The sequence below is a fragment of the Entelurus aequoreus genome, linkage group LG27, assembly GCF_033978785.1.
Source record: "Entelurus aequoreus isolate RoL-2023_Sb linkage group LG27, RoL_Eaeq_v1.1, whole genome shotgun sequence".
Classification (NCBI taxonomy): domain Eukaryota; kingdom Metazoa; phylum Chordata; class Actinopteri; order Syngnathiformes; family Syngnathidae; genus Entelurus; species Entelurus aequoreus.
The window spans coordinates 26,784,769-26,806,620 of record NC_084757.1 but is presented as its reverse complement, the minus strand read 5'-3'; the positions used below and the strand labels follow the sequence as shown (position 1 = coordinate 26,806,620).

The 21,852-nt window shown below is 39.6% G+C and overlaps 1 protein-coding gene across 2 annotated transcripts in view; it reads left to right on the top strand.

The window, feature by feature from the left end:
• LOC133644234 (cyclic AMP-dependent transcription factor ATF-6 alpha-like) overlaps nt 1–21,852 on the top strand; it is an 82,675-nt gene that overhangs the window by 59,981 nt on the left and 842 nt on the right. Inside the window, exon 16 of one of the 2 annotated variants that reach the window (XM_062038586.1) lies at nt 21,346–21,852. This exon is cut by the window's right edge and continues 842 nt beyond it. In XM_062038586.1, the coding sequence (XP_061894570.1) occupies nt 21,346–21,542 (197 nt within the window). In that variant the 3' untranslated portion in view covers nt 21,543–21,852. Of the gene's footprint in view, nt 1–111; nt 1,169–21,345 lie in introns of those variants that run through there. The other variant, XM_062038587.1, reaches the window with a different exon arrangement.

The following is a 21,852-nucleotide window of genomic DNA, read 5'->3' as shown; positions in this document are numbered from 1 at the left end:
ACACTGTTGTCATATTCAGTACGTTACGGTGATCGAGTGCGTTTTGGTACCAGTTGCTGCATCAATTCATCTTCCTCCTTACATCTGGTGCCCTTTTTGTCACGTCCTCAGGCTTCTCCCTCTCAGCTACATTAAGCCGAGCTGCGACGTGGCTGCGCGGCCACCGTCCAAACCAAATACAAGCACGCAGGCCCAAAGATAAAGAAATGCTTTGTCAGTATTGTGATTTCCTTTTGGCTTGGGTGCTTCATAACTTGCACTTCAAATCATTTAGACAAGTGCCAGGCCTGACATGTTGATAGAATAAAAATTAAATCTAAAAAGCATGGGGTGTTCAAAAACTAGAAAAAGCACAACTTTTGTGAGACAGTTTGCTTTTAACCCCAATCTTCCCTAAACAGTTCTCAATACTTGGCCATGACACTGCCAAACCCACGGAGTTCTGTGCCAGTCTTTCCACTTTTTAACAGCCCAGTACTTTGAAAATGAGAATATTCTTCCAATGCCCCATTTTTACGGCAAGGTACATTAACTGCATGACTGTAAATCACATTTGAGCGCCTTCCATAAGTTGTGGTTAAAATTATTTGTACCTTGTTAGCATCCATGTAATACAGATATCCTGAAGGTTTTATATTCATTGGACAAATAGTCAGTGACTTACGGATAGGGATGGGTACCGAATCCGGTACTTTTTTGGCATTGACCAACTCCCACCGATTCACGCGAAATCTAACGGTGCCATGTTTTGGTACCTGGATTATGTGTGAGGTTACGCCCGACTCAGCTGCCAACTGCGATCACTCCAGCAGCATTGACAGTGGACTCAGCCAAACTACCTCTCGGTCGTGTTGCAATATTCAATGCCAACAAAGAAATTGACTCAAAAAACACCCCAACGTAAATTAAGTCAAGCTCCAGTTTTCCACAGATGCGCTAGTACATTGGCTTTGTTATTGACATGCGATTTTTATTTTTTAATATCAACACTTTCAAATGTGTTAATGAAAACTACAACTAAGATGCACTTTACAATCAATCAGCTGGTGTTTATTTAGTACAATACTTACAGTAATAACCCTTTGGGAGGGCGCAACAGACAGCAACGACTGAAATGACACACCACAAACTATACACTACTCCCATTGCTATTACTTTATTCATTATTTTATTAACACACACAATGTACTGAAAAGTGGTACTGTTGAGTACCGTTATCGATTCCCAGGTACCGGGAATTGGTTCAATTGTGAATGGTACCCATCCCTACTTATGGACAATTAGTTACCAAGTCCTGCAAAGATGTTTTGTCAGGTAGCAGTCATGTTTTTCAACCAACCGTGCTCAGATTTTACGAATATGTGCATGTCAGTAGGGTTGGGTATCGTTTGAATTCGTACGATTCCGATTTCTTTGTTTCGATTTCGATTCTCGATTCCGATTCTTCTTGTACCTGTGTTTGACAGGGAGTCCCTGGAAGGTGGTATGTATTTTGGGTTGAGAGTTTTCACCATATCCCTGCAAACATAAACAAACATGTAATGTTGCTGTTACTGTTTAGCCCAGTATCAATTAGCTTAGCTCTAACGTTATTGCTTAACTAACCTAAATGTTGGGGATTCCACCTCTGAAAAGGGATGCAGTCTTTTGACTATGTGTGCAGTGACCTTTCTGTGGCACTCTTCCGTCTGTGGCACCGACATCTTCCCCATTGCCGCTACGGTGAACGGAGTACGCTGAGCACATCGCGGAGCCTGGCTAGCAGGTTGTAAATTGTCTATGAAAAAATATGCGGGCTAATTTGTTAGCTGCCTCAACGTTGGCGCAAAACACATTATTTATTGCATATATATTCTTTTACTTACGGATTCGGACTGCAGTGCAGTCACCGAGGTGCCAGGCTGGGCGTCGGAGCCAGAGGAGGACGGTCGGCGCAGCGCGTCGAAGGCGGGACACGCATTTATTTGTACTCCATGAACTCGGAGGTGCTTCATCATGTTCGACGTGCACCCTCCTAAGCACGAAACAGTCCTGTCGCACACGTTACATTTCGCCGATATTTCATTTTTTTTAGTAAAATAAAGCCACACTTTCGACCGCCGACGCCCGTTATCCATGCTTGACTGACTTGCTCGGCTACATAGGCTCGGCTATGCTAACACTTCCGGCGGTGGGCGCTTCTTCGTTGGTGTTCAGCGGCTTCTTCTTCCGGTCGGCGGACTTATTCTTTTTTCCGGTCGGCGGACTGGGTATTGAAACTAGGAATCGAAATTTTAACTTTTGAACGATTCCAGGGGAATCGGAAAGTTAGTCCCGTTCCAATCGATACTCGATACCCAGCCCTACTTGTCAGTTCCCTAAAGGTGTGTACCAAATTTTGTGCTGATTCAGCTTAATGTCTTACATTGACTATGTTCACATTCTGCAGAGTATGATGCCCATTTTTCTTAGAAGTTTTTTGTTTTTCATGTTAAATTAGAAAAAAAATCAACGTCCAATTCTTTCACATGGTGTACAATACACTGGCAGTTATTCGACAACACCTCAAAGCCAAACTGAACATATACAGTAATCCCTTGTTTATTGCTGTTAATTGGTTCTGGGACTGATTGTGGTAAATTAATTTCTGAGATTATAAGTTTTAATATTTTTATAGCTAGAGCATATAAAATTTGTTTACGACCTTCTAAATACGGGTTTTAACATTATGAGAGACCTCTAGACATTAAAAAATACCCACATAGTCACCCTTACACTTGTTTATTCCAATATACCGTAATTTCGGGACTATAAGCCGCTACTTTTCCCCCTCGTTCTGGTCCCTGCGGCTTATACAAGGGTGCGGCTTATTTACGGCCTGTTCTTCTCCGACACAGACAAAGAGGATTTCGGTGGTTTTAGTACGCAGGAGGAAGACGATGGCACAATGATTAAAGACTGACTTTTCATATACCGGTAGGCTGGTTATTTTGATAACGTACAGGCGAGCACTTTGTATTACTTTGCACCGTTGTATCATTTGTACTCTGCACGAATGCTGTTCGCCATGTCAAAGATGTGAAAGTTTGATTGAATGATTGAAAGATGTATTGTTAATAAATGGGACGCCTTGCGTTCCCAAACAGTCATCTCTGTCCCGACAATCCCCTCCGTGGTAACAGGAACCCCTATATACTACGGTAATTACACATCAAAACCCTGCGGCTTATAGTCGGGTGTGCGGCTTATATATGGAGCAATCTGTAGTTTCCCCTAAATTTAGCTGGTGCGGCTTATAGTCAGGTGCGGCTTATAGTCCGGAAATTACGGTAATACATCCTGAGGCTGTGCCAATCAGTGATCACGATCTGATTGGTTTGGTCTCCTCTAGTGGCAAATATTACTGTAGTAATGATATTTTTAGTTCATTCAGCCATTTGTATGATTGAAAATGCATAATTGTGGCCTAAAATACATGAAATATGCTTTAAAATAAAAATAATAAAAAATCTGTGATAGAATGAAGCCACAAACTGAAGCGCAATATGGCGAGAGAAGACCGACTATGGCTATGTTCACACTGCAGGGGAGGATGTCTGATTCTGAATTATTTGTTAAATTTGACCTTTTTATACGGTCGTTCACATTATCAAAAAAATATGCAACTTTTATGTACAGTATGTCTAATGTTAACAAAATGCGTCCGTGAACTGATGCGCATGCTCACAAAATATGATGTCACACTGTGTAAACATGGCCCCGATTCACATTTGTGTCAATCCTGGCATATTTATGGCAATTTCAAGGAAATGTTTACAACTGGAGTTTATTTTCTCACGTAGAAGATTTGGGAAGAGAGCAAGAAATTTAGCTTTGGTAATTTGTGGAACTGCGGGGCCTTGTTGTGACGCCCGTACCAAGGAGCGGTGGGATTTATATTTTATTAAGTTCTAAAACATCATATTCACCACTGACTGTTTCCTGTTCGTCCACCATTAACTTTCACGCCTGTCTGTTTTGCCGAATGATTGTGACATTTGTCACCTTTTAATGATGCATGGGTCAGATAAATGTGACCCAATTGTTCAGACTATATTGGATACGTTGTATCCAACTACAAAGAGGCTTGGGTTGGATTTCAAAAAATCTGAATTGTAATGTTCACACTGACATGAAAAAATCCGATACATGCATACAAGTCTCCATACACTTGGGGAAATGTCAAAAAATTTGAAAAGTGAGTACCAGTACATGATTGAGTTGCGCGATACACGGTTGACGATACACGATATAAATGATAAATATTTGGCAGACGAAACAGCTTTTAATACTATTGTTACATCGTGATAATGCATGTTGACACATTCTACCTGCGACCCGCAAATTTCACAGCGACAAGAGAACGACCGCGTCCTCAACGCAATGTAGCATCCTCGCTAACAAGCAAGCGGCTAACATCCCGCCAAAGCCACTTTTTAGTCAGCAATCCTGGCCTCTATGGCAGCAAAAAAACTATATTTCTTACAAGTATAATTATCTCTTGAGAATAAGTAATAGCTAAACAAGTTACACTACACACCGTAGGAGTATACAATAAGCCATGCTAACTGCTAAACTAGCGCTCTGGAATGTAAACAAAGGTGGGCGGATCGATAACAATACAAGTAATATATCAGCATATAGTCAATACTACAGTGATTATATTGATATGTTTTACTACCATACAATGTTTTGTTGTTTTTGTTAATGTTTAAAACTTATGAAATAAATACAAAAAAAATAATAATTGTAATATTTTTCGCCATCCTGTATTTTTGTCTGGTTATAATTGTGGTCAAACAAAGCTAATCAATTCTTAACAATGTACATTTTAAATACCAGCATTGGTATGACCAATAGTACTGTTCTTGTAACTACTTGATATTAGATCAATATCCAAATTTGTAGTATCGCCCAAAACTAAAGTTACGTATCCAAACAAAGAAGAATATGTGCTTATCCCTTTTTAACAGAAGTGTAGATAGAACCATGTTACAACAGAAAGTAACCACATATTAACAGTAATTCAGCAAAGTAGATTAATATAGTTTTGAGATAATAATACAACTGGAAATGATGCAATATGTTACCGCATTCGTCCACAGCCAAATTAGGAGTCTTTGTAACCCATTGTGAAATAGTTCTATTATTATTTACTGTATTTTTCGGAGTATAAGTCACTCCGGAGTATAAGTCGCACCAGCCGAAAATGTATAATAAAGAAGGAAAAAAACATATATAAGTCGCACTGGAGTATAAGTCGGATTTTTTGGGGAAATATATTTGATAAAACCCAACACCAAGAATAGACATTTGAAAGGCAATTTAAAATAAATAAAGAATAGTGAACAACAGGCTGAATAAGTGTACGTTATATGAGGCATAAATAACCAACTGAGAACGTGCCTGGTATGTTAACGTAACATATTATGGTAAGAGTCATTCAAAGAACTATAACATATAGAACATGCTATACGTTTTACCGAACAATCTGTCACTCCTAATTGCTAAATCCCATGAAATCTTATACGTCTAGTCTCTTACGTGAATGAGCTAAATAATATTATTTGATATTTTACGGTAATGTGTTACTAATTTCACACATAAGTCGCTCCTGAGTATAAGTCGCACCCCCGGCCAAACTATGAAAAAAACTGCGTCTTATAGTCCGAAAAATACGGTACATAGCCAATAATATATTGTGATGTATATTGTTATTGCGGGAGGCTGCAATATATAGCGCGATAAAGTGTTAAGGCCATATCGTCCATTCCTAGTACAAAAACACTTGTTTCTCCTGCGTTGTCGCATGTTCGAATGGGACTGTTTTGAAGTGATGGGTGTTAGCGGTAAGTCGTGAGATCACTCAGCTTTCTGAGCTAGCATGGAAGATCCGTGCCACATCTCTGTTGGATAACGATTTTTCATTTTTGCAAGACGAGGTTTGATTGATTGATTGATTGATTGAGACTTTTATTAGTAGGTTGCACAGTGAAGTACATATTCCGTACAATTGACCACTAAATGGTAACACCCGAATAAGTTTTTCAACTTGTTTAAGTCGGGGTCCACTTAAATTGATTCATGATACAGATATACAGTATACTATCATATATACTATCATCATAATACAGTCATCACACAAGATAATCACATTGAATTATTTACATTATTTACAATCAGGGGTGTGGGGGGGGGGGGGTAGGATATGGACAGCAAGTAGTGGAGAGAGAGAGAGAGAGAGAGAGAGAGAGGAGGAGAGAGAGAGAGAGAGAGAGAGAGAGAGAGAGAGAGAGAGAGAGAGAGAGAGAGAGAGAGAGGAGAGAGAGAGAGAGAGAGATCAGAAGCATAGGAAAAAGTATCTGCATTTGATTGTTTACATTTGATTATTAGCAATCCGGGGAGGGTGTTAGTTAAGGGTTGTAGCTGCCTGGAGGTGAACTTTTATTGCGGTTTTGAAGGAGGATAGAGATGCCCTTTCTTTTATACCTGTTGGGAGCGCATTCTACATTGATGTGGCATAGAAAGAGAATGAGTTAAGACCTTTGTTAGTTCGGAATCTGGGTTTAACGTGGTTAGTGGAGCTCCCCCTGGTGTTGTGGTTATGGCGGTCATTTACGTTAAGGAAGTAGTTTGACATGTACTTTGGTATCAGGGAGGTGTAGTGGATTTTATAGACTAGGTACACCCCAATGGTGCGCCGGCTACACTTATGTCACCATTTGGCTGTCATTCTTATGAACCATTCCAATGTTTGGTTTCTGTGAGTTCATCAAGTTCCAAGATCATCATTTCCAAATCGTGTCAGTAGAGAGTCCTTTGAAGGGAAAGTAGGCTTTTCTGTGGAAATACCACACAAACTTAGACGCTGTGTTTTATATTGTTAGCAGTTGTTGGCTGTTAATCCATCACACATGTTATTGCTTTCCTCTTAATACCAATAGCGTATTGACAGCAACGAAAGAAATTGGTTACATAACATGCTCCTCAATGCAATGAAGACATACCCACTGGGAAATTAGTTTTTCTCTACTTTTTGTAAGGAAAGGATGTGTTTTGATCAAGATTGATGAAGGTAAACATTGTTCTCGGTGGGGGAATGTTAAGGTCTGTGTCGGCCACATGGTCCATTGAAACAGCAGTAAACAGTGAAATCCTAGACCTCCTTTTGAGCTCATGGTTGAAACGAAATGCCCAAACAAAGGTGCCATTCAGGATGAGCAACGAGGGCAATTCGATTTGCACATTTTGTCATGCATTCAGCCCAAGACGTCGTCAGCTCTGAGAGAACCGAGACGGATGTTCGCCTCTCAATGGCGAGGATGTTCACACCAGGTTTAAGTTAGCGCACAGATGCAAGCTCAGCAGCCTCTTGTTCCAGATGCCACGGAGCAAGCAACCATAAAGGGTGACTGTGACTGTGGTACAGCCCCGCCTCCTTGTCTCCATTTAGATTCCACAAGATTTAATGCAAATGGAGAGCGACGCTGTCCTCTCATTGGAGCATGATTATTATTCCACGGTGGAGGATAATTCTTTCCAGCTCTTTCTGGAGGAATGCCTTTCACGTCCAGTCACTAAATGGCTTTCATCTGGTGGTGGACAACCGTTGTTAATGTGATCTTTTGCCTAATAACTGAACAAGTTTGCATCATTGATGCAAACCGATTTCTAGTAAAGATACTTGATCTTCTAGCCACTCCCTAGAATTGTATCAGACTGAGCAGTGTCACCTTATAACAGGACTATTCAATTGGTGGCCTGGGGGCCAAATCCAGCCCTGGAATGACACCCCCCCCCCCCCCCCCCCCCCCCCCCTGTACAGAGGAACTTGGACCACTGTAAACACATTGGCAGATCCTCGCATTGGCATTTAACCTTGCTACAAAACACAGAACACTCAGGTCCAAACATGAGATTTACATAACTGAGGGCATTCCTCAAGGCACTTCTTTAAGTCCTCTCCTTTTTGGCAGTCACACATGTGTTTTTTGTAATGTGATTTATGTCACTAAGGTGTTGCTGGACTGATGCAAAGTGGAAAAGTGTTCTGTGGTCTGACGAGTCCACATTTCAAATTGTTTTTGGAAACTGTGGGCATCGTGTCCTCCGGACCAAAGAGGGAAAAAAAACATCCAGACTGTTATAGGCGCTAAGTTCAAAAGCCAGCATCTGTGATGGTATGGGGGTGTATTAGTGCCCAAGGCATGGGTAACTTACACATCTGTGAAGGCACCATTAATGCTGAAAGGTACATACAGGTTTTGGAGAAATATATGTTGCCATCCAAGCAACATTATCATGGACGCCCCTGCTTATTTCCGCAAGACAATGCCAAGCCACATTCTGCATGTGTTACAACAGCGTGGCTTTACAGTAAAAGAGTGCGGGTACTAGACTGGCCTGCGTGACCTGTCTCCCATTTTAAATGTGTGGCGCATTATGAAGCCTAAAATACCACATCGGAGACCCCGGACTGTTGAACAACTTAAGCTGTACATCAAGCAAAAATGGGACATAATTCCACCTTAAAAGCTTCAAAAAATGGTGTCCTCAGTTCCCAATAGTTTACTGAGTGTTGTTAAAAGGAAAGGCCATTTAACACAGTGGTAAAAATGCCCCTGTGCCAACTTTTTACAATGTGTTGCTGCCATTAAATTCTAAGTTAATGATTATTTGCAAAAAAAAAAAGTAAGTTTCTCAGTTCCAACAATAAATATCTTGTCTTTGCAGTCTATTCAATTGAATATAAGTTGAAAAGGATTTGCAAATCATTGTATTCTGTTTTTTATTTACCATTTACACAACGTGCCAACTTCACTGGTTTTGGGTTTTGTGAAAACACTAGAGTGCTGCAATAGAGTTGATCTTGGTCTAGATTTTTGCAGAAGGTCCTTAAAACAGCAGAGCACTTCTGTAACTCTGACAAAATAAATAAACCAAAATCAAATATCTACTGCACAGTGCGCGGTTTCTTAAAAATGTACAAAATAAGCTCAAAGTGAAGAGAGAAGTCCAGTCCTTAGCTTTCTGGAAACTTGAATGTGACCCTCTCCCTCCAAAAAAAACAATTTAGTTGAATATCCCTGCCTTATAAGGACTGAGGAGTTTGTGTGTGTGTTTATTTAATGAGGCAGAGAGTTTGAAAGTAGCTCAATCAAGTGGAAGTGACATGTTTGGAGGAGAGAGGAATGTTTGGGCGATGACATCATTCACAGGTGGATGAACCGTGGAAGACGCACTTCAGTTACTCTTAAGGACATGTGTTGTGCAGCAGTCACAGCGGGTTCAAGGTAGAGCACCGCGCCACTGATGGGTTCCCATTCCGATTTTCCTACTGCTCTAATGTAAACAGTGCATCCCATGTTAGTAAAGTGCGTCTCAGCACCTGGATTAATAAAAGGAATACTTGCTAAGTAACTCTGTTCTTATTTAGTCAGATAACAAGCTGTCTGTCCGCTCACAGAAGCAACATTAGCTGTAATATTTAAAGGCCTACTGAAACCCACTACTACCGACCACGCAGTCTGATAGTTTATATATCAATGATGACATCTTAACATTGCAACACATGCCAATACGGCCGGGTTAACTTATAAAGTGCAATTTTAAATTTCCCGCTAAACTTCCGGTTGAAAACGTCTTTGGATGATGACGTATGCGCGTGACGTAACCAGTGAAATAGAAGTATCGGTACCCCATTGAATCCAATACAAAATAGCTCTGTTTTCATCTCATAATTCCACAGTATTCTGGACATCTGTGTTGGTGAATCTTTTGCAATTTGTTTAATGAACAATGAAGACTGCAAAGAAGAAAGTTGTAGGTGGGATCAGTGTATTAGTGGCGAACTACAGCAACACAACCAGGAAGACTTTGACTCGGATAGCAGACGCGCTAGCAGACGCTAGGCACCGACCGCACGGTTGATCGTGGTGAAGTCCTTCGTCCTTCCGTCGATCGCTGGAACGCAGGTGAGCACGGGTGTTGATGAGCAGATGAGGGCTGGCTGGCGTAGGTGGAGCGCTAATGTTTTTATCATAGCTCTGTGAGGTCCCGTTACTAAGTTAGCTTCAATGGCGTCGTTAGCAACAGCATTTTTAAGCTTCCCCAAGCTGGAAAGCTTTAACCGTGTATTTACATGTTCATGGTTTGATAGTATTGTTGATCTTCTGTCTATCTTTCCAGTCAGGGATTTATTTATTTTGTTTCTATATGCAGTTAAGCACGATGCTATCACGTTAGCTCCGTAGCTAAAGTGTTTCGTCGATGTATTGTTGTGGAGATAAAAGTCACTGTGAATGTCCATTTCGCGTTCTCGACTCTCATTTTCAAGAGGATATAGTATCCGAGGTGGTTTGAAATACAAATCCGTGATCCACAATAGAAAAAGGAGAGAGTGTGGAATCCAATGAGCCAGCTTGTACCTAAGTTACGGTCAGAGCGAAAAAACATATGTCTTGCACTGCATTCTAGTCCGTCACTCTAACGTTCCTCATCCACGAATCTTTCATCCTCGCTCAAATTAATGGGGTAATCGTCGCTTTCTCGGTCCGAATCGCTCTAGCTGCATTGAAAACAATAGGAAAATATGAGGAGGCGATCAACTGACTACGTCACGCTACTTCCGGTACAGGCAAGGCTTTTTTTTATCAGAGACCAAAAGTTGTGAACTTTATCGTCGTTGTTCTATACTAAATCCTTTCAGCAAAAATATGGCAGTATCGCGAAATGATCAAGTATGACACATAGAATGGATCTGCTATCCCCGTTTAAATAAAAAAAAATCATTTCAGTAGGCCTTTAAAAATAATGAAAGAGTTTAAATGAGAACAGTAATAACTACAATTGGAAAACTTTTTTTTTTTAAAACCCATGCCAACAATTAATAAGAGGAAGACAATTTTAGACAGTTTCAAGGGTCGTACTTCAACAAACTCCTCCATGACAATTCACCCGATTGTGCCGAAAAATTTACTACCGTATTTTCCGGCCCATAGGGCGCACCGGATTATAAGGCGCATTAAAGGAGTCATATTATTATAATTTTTTTCTAAATGGAAAACATTTCCTTGTGGTCTACATAACATGTAACGGTGGTTCTTTGGTCAAAATGTTGCATAGATTGTTTTACAGATCATCTTCAAGCCGCTTTCTGACAGTCGCTTCCGAATGCGCCGTTTTGTGGGCGGTCTTATTTACGTGGCTCACCTTCGACAGCGTCTTCTCCCCGCCATCTTTGTTGTAGCGGTGTAGCGTGCAAGGACGGGAGTGGAAGACAACAACACTGGAAATGTGTCCCGTGAAAGACCGCCTGACCGGAACTCTCTAATAACTAAAGTTCCTTGGGTGAATAATGTAAACTCACTACACCGGTATGTTTTAGCGCTTTCAGGGTGAGTTTACTGACAGATATAAGTAAGAACTTTACACTACTTTATATTAGAAATGGCAACAGCGGAGGACCTTAGTAGATCAGGCCCTTAGAAGTGGATTTGCACTGTGAAGGGACGTTAGCCATTAGCCCGCAAGGTTGCTAGAGTGCATTGAGGATGCGGTCGTTTGCTTGTCCCTGTCAAATTAACGGGACACAGTTCAAGTTAAAGTACCAATGATAGTCACACACACACACTAGGTGTGGTGAAATTATTCTCTGCATTTGACCCATCACCCTTGATCCCCCCTGTGGGAGGTGAGGGGAGCAGTGAGCAGCAGCAATGGCCACGCCCAGGAATCATTTTTGGTGATTTAACCCCTAATTTCAACCCTTGATGCTGAGTGTCAAGCAGGGAGGTAATGGGTCCCATTTTTATAGTCTTCAGTATGACTCGGCCGGGGTTTGAACTCACAACCTACCGATCTCAGGGCGAACACTCTAACCACTAGGCCACTGAGTAGGAATGTTTTATCAAAATGCATTATAACGATAATATTAAAGTTCTATAGTCGAAATGTATATCTTTTATATTGTATATCGTCTATATCGCCCAACTTGCGTCACTTTTGATATTAGAGGTACTCAAAACGGTTACTTTTGAAGGCGTTATGAAGGGAAAAGCTCCTTCTCATAGGCATAATGTTGTCCGAGTGCAAACTGAAGCAGTATTTGTGATTGATAAAACTTTCGGCGAATCAAAATTTAAGAAATTGTACTGGAAAGTTCATTACTTTACAGACGACCAATAAAAACGCGGAGAAGGCAGGGTCAGTAAAAAAAAAAAAATCTGTAGACTTCTGATTTTAATACGTAAAAAGACACAAAAAGTGCCTTAATGCTATCTGTACCGTATGTAATGTTAGCACTTTAGCTCACATAGCAATGCTAATGTTGCTAACGTTTTTGTCCTCCTGTCCATTCCTGTATGGGACAAATGCAGAGTAACAATATTTCTGTAAAAAAAACCATCTCTTTAGCATTAAAGCTGCAGTGCAGACACACAAAAGAGTGTGTTCCCAGTAGCACTTTTAAACTGTTTATATTCCAGTATCAAGGCTAGATTCAGGCCAATACGCCATTGTGAGACCTCTGAGACTTATTTAAAGTTGTTGGAAAATATAATATGAGCCCTTTAAGGCTGATGAAAAATAACTTCTTGACAGGGTCAACAGCTTTAAAATCTTCACAAGACCGCTGTATTCGGGACGGAGTCCTCGATGACCCAGCCCTGAAGCCGGAGGAGTCTTTCTCCAAGCTGTTTAAAAGCTGTTGTAGTTTTCCAACCACCTGTGCAACACATTAAACTCCTCAGCTTTGCAGGATCTCCACGGATTCTTACTCAAAAGGAGGATCACGGTGGAGGGACGGACAATTTGCGAGCTCCCTCTGCGGCCGTTAGGTTCAGAAGGGTGTTCATGTCATCAGTTGTCCATCTTGAGCATGACCTCATCTACTGCTGAACTTCCTTCTTGGCACCTGCAGTGCAACACCCAGCAGACCTCAATTGAATGCATTCCAGGTTCCCCTATTTCATGGCTCTTTTCACAAAATTAGAGGATAACGCTGACACTTCAAGTTCACGTTGTTGATTCTGACTGCCGTTTTTGGAATTTTAATCCACTCGCGAGCCGCTAAAAATGTTGGCAGACTTCCACCAATATTTACGTACAGTCGTGGTCTAAAGTTTACATGCACTTGTAAAGAACATACGGTAACCTCATGGCTGTCTTGAGTTTCCAATAATTTCTACAACTCTTTATTTTTTTGTGATAGAGTGATTGCAGCACATATTTGTTGGTCACAAAAAACATTCATGAAGTTTGGTTCTTTTATGACTTTATTATGGGTCTACTGAAAATGTGACCAAATGTGCTTGGTCAAAAGTATACATACAGCAATGTTAATATTTGGATACATGTCCCTTGGCAAGTTTCACTGCAATAAGGCGCTTTTGGTAGCCATCCACAAGCTTCTGGCAAGCTTATGGTTGAATTTTTTACCACTCTTGACAAAATTGGTTCAGTTCAGCTAAATTTGTTGGTTTTCTGACATGGACTTGTTTGTTCAGCATTGTCCACACGTTTAAGTCAGGACTTTGGGAAGGCCATTCTAAAACCTTCATTCTAGCATGATTTAGCCATTCCTTTACCACTTTTGACGTGTGTTTGGGGTCATTGTCCTGTTGGAACACCCAACTGCGCCCAAGACCCAACCTCCGGGCTGATGATTTTAGGTTGTCCTGAAGAATTTGCAGGTAATCCTCCTTTTTCATTGTCCCATTTACTCTCTGTAAAGCACCAGTTCCTTTGGCAGCAAAACAGGCCCAGATCATTTACCATGAATTGATTAACGTGGACCCCGACTTAAACAAGTTGAGACACTTATTCGGGTGTTACCATTTAGTGGTCAATTGTACGGAATATGTACTGTACTGTGCAATCTACTAATAAAAGTCTCAATCAATCAATCAATCATAATACTACCACCACCATGGTTGACGGTAGGAATGGTGTTCCTGGGCTTAAAAGCCTCACCTTTTCTCCTCCAAACATATTGCTGGGTATTGTGGCCAAACAGCTTGATTTTTGTTTCATCTGACCATAGAAAGGTCTTATCTTTGTCCATGTGATGTCACAAATAAATTCGCAAAAGAACCAAACTTCATGAATGTTTTTTGTGACCAACCAGTATGTGCTCCAATCACTCTATCACAAACAAATAAGAGTTGTAGAAATGATTGGAAACTCAAGACAGCCATGACATTATGTTCTCTACAAGTGTATGTAAACTTTTGACCACGACTGTAATATGCAAATCCTCAAAACTCCCGCTCCAAGAATCGCTAATGTGCACTTTATCCACTTTTTATACATACACTATAACTCTGCACTTGTCTGATATAATAAATGCCTTATTACCGTATTTTCCGTACTATAAGCCGCTACTTTTTTCCCACGTTTTGAACCCTGCGGCTTATACAAAGGTGCAGCTAATCTATGAGTTTTTCTTCGCTAACTGCTATTATTTTTTGTATACTACAAACTTACATATAGTGACACCGACACCGAGACTGAAAAGGTGTGTTTTTCGTTAGTAATATGGTGCCATCTTTTGGATGAGTTTGCTCACTGCAATTTGAAAGACTACAGTATTTCCTTCTGTTTTGTGTCTTCAACCAAAAGTATAAGTGCTGTTCCGTCTACTAGTCGTCAATAGCGTTTCTACTTCTATTGTTTCTTCATTTATCACAGCAACATTTGTAAGTTTTACAATACAACTAAAACAATTCATGCTTACTAAACCATCATATGTTTGTTAGTAGTGTTTACATGCGTATATGTACATGCGCTCGTAATGTAATCAAGCTAGCGTGGTTCGCATCAGATATATGCTAACACGTTGAAAAGTGTCTGTGTTAGTATTATTAACTTACATAGTGTTGCGTCTGACCAGTCTACCTCTCAGGTAATTAAAGTCACTGGTCAATCCCAAATTATTTCAGATTATGTAGAGTAAGAAGGACCATCAAGACAGAATAGGAATATTATCATGTTTTACTGAAGCTTCAGGAGACCAGCCCACATCAATACAGTCATACCGTCATCTCGGGATGTTTTAACATTCAAACAGGAAGAGACAACTTCTTGAATATGCAAACAGCCCCCACCCTCTCCAGAAAGGAACACAGGCTCATTGTTCTACTACAGATAAGATATAAGGGAGTACTCCAACCCCTACATTGCAAGCCTTCAAAGTAACACACAGTTTACTTGCGGACATATTCCTAAAAAAAATAGAAAGTGAGGTGAATTATATTTTATATAGCGCTTTTCTCTAGTGACTCAAAGCGCTTTACATAGTGAAACCCAATACCTAAGTTACATTTAAACCAGTGTGGGTGGCACTGGGAGCAGGTGGGTAAAGTGTCTTCCCCAAGGACACAACGGCAGTGACCAGGATGGTGGAAGTGGGGATTGAACCTGGAACTCTCAAGTTGCTGGCACGGCCACTCTACCAACCGAGCTATGCCGAAAGAGTACAAATGGAAAAACACTAGCTGCTTTAAACATGACTATGAATAGAGAAAGAACTCTTAAACATATATGCATTCTCCAAAATAGGCATTCTTTTTGTATTGTTTCACAAATTCCTCGGTAAATCCCCCAAAATGTCACGCTGGACTTGTTGAGTCTGTTTAGCTGATTGGAGAGCTTTCTTCTGCAGCGAGTGGGTCCAGGACGATGACTTCTGTTTTGTTTGATCATCCGTTTTACTGCCTCTTTACAGGCACATGTACAAAACCTTTGTGTAAATAACTCATTTCACAATGTATATATATGCAGCTTACAGTCCGATGCTGCTAGTATATGGGGGAAAAAAATTATTTTAAAAATTTAGTGGGTGCGAGTTATATACTGGTGCGTTCGATAGTCCGGAAAATACGGTATATACTGTACAACAACATAGCGTGAACAAGTTGGACAAGACGGCACAAACGTTAGCCATACTAGCTCCAGTGCTAATATTACACCCACGTTTTTAACAGCCGTATCATTCTCGGTTTGCCTATTCGCTAAAGAAAAATGATCAAAGTCAGCAGAGCCCAAAGATGTATTTCAAGATGTGTAGCAAAGCCTTTAAAAAAAAAAATATATATATAATTTATTTATTTTTTATTTTTTTTGTTTATTAAATCAACATAGAAAAAACACAAAATACACTTTCAACTAGTGCATCAACCCAAAAAAAACTCCCTCCCCCATTCACACTCATCCACACCCACTCACACTAAAGGGGTCGTTTCTTTCTGCTACCAATATTCTGGTTACCACAACATGGACAACACGTCTGCAAGGGACACAGTCCCTGAAGCACACATGATTGTATGTGTTGCTGGTCCACTAACATTTTCATTAATTACAATTTTTTTATGTAATTATTTTTATATTGTTTTACTTTCTTTTTTTTCCCAAGAAAATATTTATTTATTTATCTTATTTTATTTTATTTTATAAAAAAAAAAAAAAAAAGGACCCCATCTTCACCAGACCAGGTTGTAAATGAAATTAGATTTGTTTAAAGGGTTTTTTAAAACCAGGTCCAGTCCAGATAATGTCCAAGTCGGGCTCAGCAACACACACCTTCATTCATGTACAATGAAAAAAATAAAAATAAAAATTAGGGAACACAACAGATTGCATATAATGTATAAACAAATTTGCATTTTCAGAAAAAGCATTTATGTACTGTCCAGATTATGTCCATGTCACTCAAATTAGGGAACACAACAACACATAGCATATAATCTATAAACATAATTAGACTTTCAAAATAAGCCTTTGAGGACTCCCCATCTTTTTTTATGTTTTTTGGCATCATTATCGTTATCAATCATGTAACTTTCTAAAGTTAAAAAAAAAAGTTTTCTTTTTAATGCTGAATTACACAGTTAAAATGACTAAAAAAACTAAATTATCAAAGTTTCAGCGCCCACATCTGTAGCTGACTGACATACATTTAGCAGAGCTCCGGGCTGCGTTTTAAGATGTGTAGCAAAGCCTGATTTTTTTTTATTTTTTTTTCGGTTTACATAGACGCCCTCTGTAAAGTTGCGGGTGTATACACTGTGTGGACTCATCTATCCGGGGGTGGGTCAAAGGCGGTATATTGTCTAGGAAGGAAGATATTTTTCCTAATGATGTGAAAAGCCGCAACTTAAAAAGCAACTGTTTAAGCGACTTGTTTCTCAGAAGTGACACAATACTTGAGTACTACTTGTACAATAATGAGATTACCCGCGGTTTACATTAGAGCGCTAATATAAACCTTTTTTAATAGATTGTCCTTTTTGCAAAGGTTTTTACAAGCCGTGTCCACTTTAAGGGATGTTTGTCTCCAATGTTACAAAAGCACGTTGGTCTCGGGTTTTAAGATGTCTCAGGTAAGTCACGGTGTCCCTCCCAAATATATCTGCTCTCCTAAACCCACTAGAGACCCTGATCGCTCCTCTACCCCCACCATCTTACTCAAAATATCTGCATGTCGGGACATGCTTTTGTCTTTCTGTGAGGGGAGAAATTCGTCGTGAATCATCTCCAGCTGCTTCCCAACAACCCTCACTTTTACTTTGCACGTTTCTATAAAATGCGTGACATGCTTGGAAACTGGCAACCGGCGTTCAGGGTTCGTACGGTCATGGAAAACCTGGAAAAGTCACAGAATTTAGTACAATTTCAAGGCCCTGGACAAGTACAGTATACAGGCCAAAAGTTTGGACACACCTTCTCATTTAATGGGGTTTCTTTATTTTCATGACTATTTACATTGTAGATTGTCATTGAAGGCATCAAAACTATGAATGAGCACATGTGGAGTTATGTACTTAACAAAAAAAGGTGAAATAACTGAAAACATGTTTTATATTCTAGTTTCTTCAAAATAGCCACCCTTTGCTCTGATTACTGTTTCGCACACTCTTGGCATTCTCTCGATGAGCTTCAAGAAGTAGTCGACTGAAATGGTTTTCACTTCACAGGTGTCATTGTTTTGATGCCTTCAGTGACAATCTACAATGTAAATAGTCATGAAAATAAAGAAAACGCATTGAAATGAGAAGGTGTGTCTAAACTTTTGGCCTGTGCCGTACGTATACACACATTTTTCCTTACACACAGACACTGATCGAAATATAGACATACAAATGTTTTTTTCGAACACTTAAAACACACACGTGGATCCAACTCAGGGTTGTCAAACATTTTAAATAGGGGGCCCCATGGAAAAAAATCTACTCCCAAGTAGGCGGGACTGGTAAAATCACAGCACGATAACTTAAAAATAAAGAAAATTCGGATTGTTTTCTTTGTTAAAAAATAGAACAAGCACATTTTGAAAATGTACAAATCATAATGATGTTGGGGTTTTTTTACACTTACATGTTGCGGTTAATAGTTTTCTATCTTTATTTGTCATTATTTATATTTTCTGAATAAATTATGTGATAATGTTCATCATTGGTGTTAATTTTCAATCTATCAAGATAAAAAACAATTATATCAAAATTAGGGATGTCCAATAATGGCTTTTTTGCCGATATCCGATATTCCGATATTGTCCAACTCTTAATTACTGATACCGATATCAACCGATACCGATATATACAGTCGTGGAATTAACACATTATTATGCCTAATTTGGACAACCAGGTATGGTGAAGATAAGGTCCTTTTTAAAAAAAAATATAAAATAAGATAAATAAATGTAAAAAAAATTCTTGAATAAAAAAGAAAGTCAAACAATATAAAAACAGTTACATAGAAACTAATAATTAATGAAAATGAGTAAAATTAACTGTTAAAGGTTAGTACTATTAGTGGACCAGCAGCACGCACAATCATGTGTGCTTACGGACTGTATCCCTTGCAGACTGTATTGATATATATTGATATATAATGTAGGAACCAGAACATTAATAACAAAAACAAACAACCCTTTTGTGTGAATGAGTGTGAATGTGGGAGGGAGGTTTTTTGGGTTGGTGTACTAATTGTAAGTGTATCTTGTGATTTTTATGTTGATTTAATAAAAAAAACAAAATAAAAACGATACCGATAATAAAAAAAACAATACTGATAATTTCCTATAATACATTTTAAAGCATTTATCAGACATCTCTAATCAAAATCAAATTACAGGATGTTATTTGTGTAGTTTGATCATTTTCCTCGACTGATGTACTAACATCATGTGGTTTATTTTGTACATATGTAGCATCATCTACAAAGATATAAATAATTGCTATTGCGACATCTAGTGGACACATTTAGAAACAGCAGTTTCTTTCATTCCAAAATTTCAGGTTAATTTCTATACTTGGCAGAACTCATCCCGCGAGCCGGTTAAAACCTGTTTGCGGGCCTGATCCGGCCCTCGGGCCGTACGTTTGACACCCCTGATTTATCTACACACACGCAGTTTGATATTAGTACACACACACATGAATTGGAGTCCACACACACAGACTGAGATACACCTTCGCAAATAATTTTTCTACAATAATACTAACGAGACTAATGACTTTTCTTTTCTTTGGCGCACTGCCATCAGGAGAGTATGCCTAACACTTAAAGAAGGACAAAAACTTTAACAAAAAAAAGGGTTGTACGGTATACCGGTATTAGTATAGTACCGCGATACTAATGAATCATATTCGGTACTATACCGCCCTCCACCCCCCCGCGCCTCCGTCGTCGTCACGTTGTGTTATTTCTGTTTTACGAGCAGACGAGCATGTTCGGCAGCGCACAACCACGGAGTACTTACAAGCAGACAGTGTGTAGACAGAAAAGGGAGAACGGACGCATTTTGACTTAAAAACTAACAATAAAGGTGAAGTTATAACACTGAAACGCCCTCAGGAAGAGATGCTTTAAGACATGGCTAGCTAGCTAGCGGCTAAAGTCCATCCACAGTCGGCAATGTTTCAGCTACTTCTAAATCACTAATCCTCGCCTCCATGGCGACAAATAAAGTAAGTTTCTTACAAGTATCATCCCTGCAGGACGAGGAATAGCTAAACATGCTTCACTACACACCGTAGCTCACCGGCGTCAATAATTTTTGGCATCACGACATCTTTTGTTTTTTTGTTTTTATTTATATTATGTTTATAAACTGAGGAAATATGTCCCTGGACACATGAGGACTTTGAATATGACCAATGTATGATCCTGTAACTACTTGGTATCGGATTGATACCCAAATGTGTGGTATTATCCAAAACTAATGTAAAGTATCCAAATAACAGAAGAATAAATGATTATTAAATTTTAACAGAAGTGTAGATAGAACATGTTAAAAGAGAAAGTAAGCAGATATTAACAGTAAATAAACAAGTGGATTAATAATCTATTTTTACAGTATGTCCCTCATAATGACAAAATAATAGAATGGAAAATGACACAATATGTTACTGCATATGTCAGCAGAATAAATTAGGAGCCTTTGTTTGTTTACAAGTTGTCTTGTATGTTCACTATTTTATTTAAGGACAAACTTGCAATAAGAAACATATGTTTAATGTACCCTAAGATTTTTTTGTTAAAATAAAGCCAATAATGCCATTTTTTGTGGTCCCCTTTATTTAGAAAAGTATCAAAGTATCGAAATAATTTTGGTACCGGTACCAAAATATTGGTATCAGGACAACACTAGCAGCTACGTATTATTATTCGGTTCTTGCACCAGTTTTTGTACAAAGTTATTCATGTGCACTACCGTTCAAAAGTTTGGGGTCACATTGAAATGTCCTTATTTTTGAAGGAAAAGCACTGTACTTTTCAATGAAGATAACTTTAAACTAGTCTTAACTTTAAAGAAATACACTCTATACATTGCTAATGTGGTAAATGACTATTCTAGCTGCAAATGTCTGGTTTTTGGTGCAATATCTACATAGGTGTATAGAGGCCCATTTCCAGCAACTATCACTCCAGTGTTCTAATGGTACAATGTGTTTGCTCATTGGCTCAGAAGGCTAATTGATGATTAGAAAACCCTTGTGCAATCATGTTCACACATCTGAAAACAGTTTAGCTCGTTACAGAAGCTACAAAACTGACCTTCCTTTGAGCAGATTGAGTTTCTGGAGCATCACATTTGTGGGGTCAATTAAACGCTCAAAATGGCCAGAAAAAGAGAACTTTCATCTGAAACTCGACAGTCTATTCTTGTTCTTAGAAATGAAGGCTATTCCACAAAATTGTTTGGGTGACCCCAAACTTTTGAACTGTAGTGTATATGTTTGTGTGATAACCACACAGTACTTCCAACAGCTATTGATCACCACAAGCACCTGACATGGACCATTTGTTATTATCTGCCCCCTGCAGACAGCATCATTGGAGACAAGGAGTTCGAGGTGATGATGCAGATCGATTGCGAAGTGACGGACACCCGGATCCTCCACATCCGCTCGGACAGCATCCCGCCGATGCTGCGCGTCAACCGCACGCAGACGTTTTACCAGCGCTCGCCGGCCGACGCCCAGACTGCCCCTCCCGTCGGCGTGCTCATGGGCTCTGCTTAGGATTCTCCGTGGAGCAAAGAAGATATTTCCCCTTTCTTTCTGAGTGGAAATCAAGCGGACACCTCCTTTTTTTTAATCGGGCCTGAATTCCGGAGGTGGTGCGAGCCGGCTCGTTGTGTGGCTGCACATAAGCCCAGACGTCCCACGTAGGATAATTGCTCAACAGCAGGGGGCTGAGCACTGAACCCTGAGTCACCTCGTCTCACACACACACACACACACACACACACACACACACACACACACACACACACACACACACACACACACACACACACACACATGCATTTTCACCGTCGCAGCTCTCTTC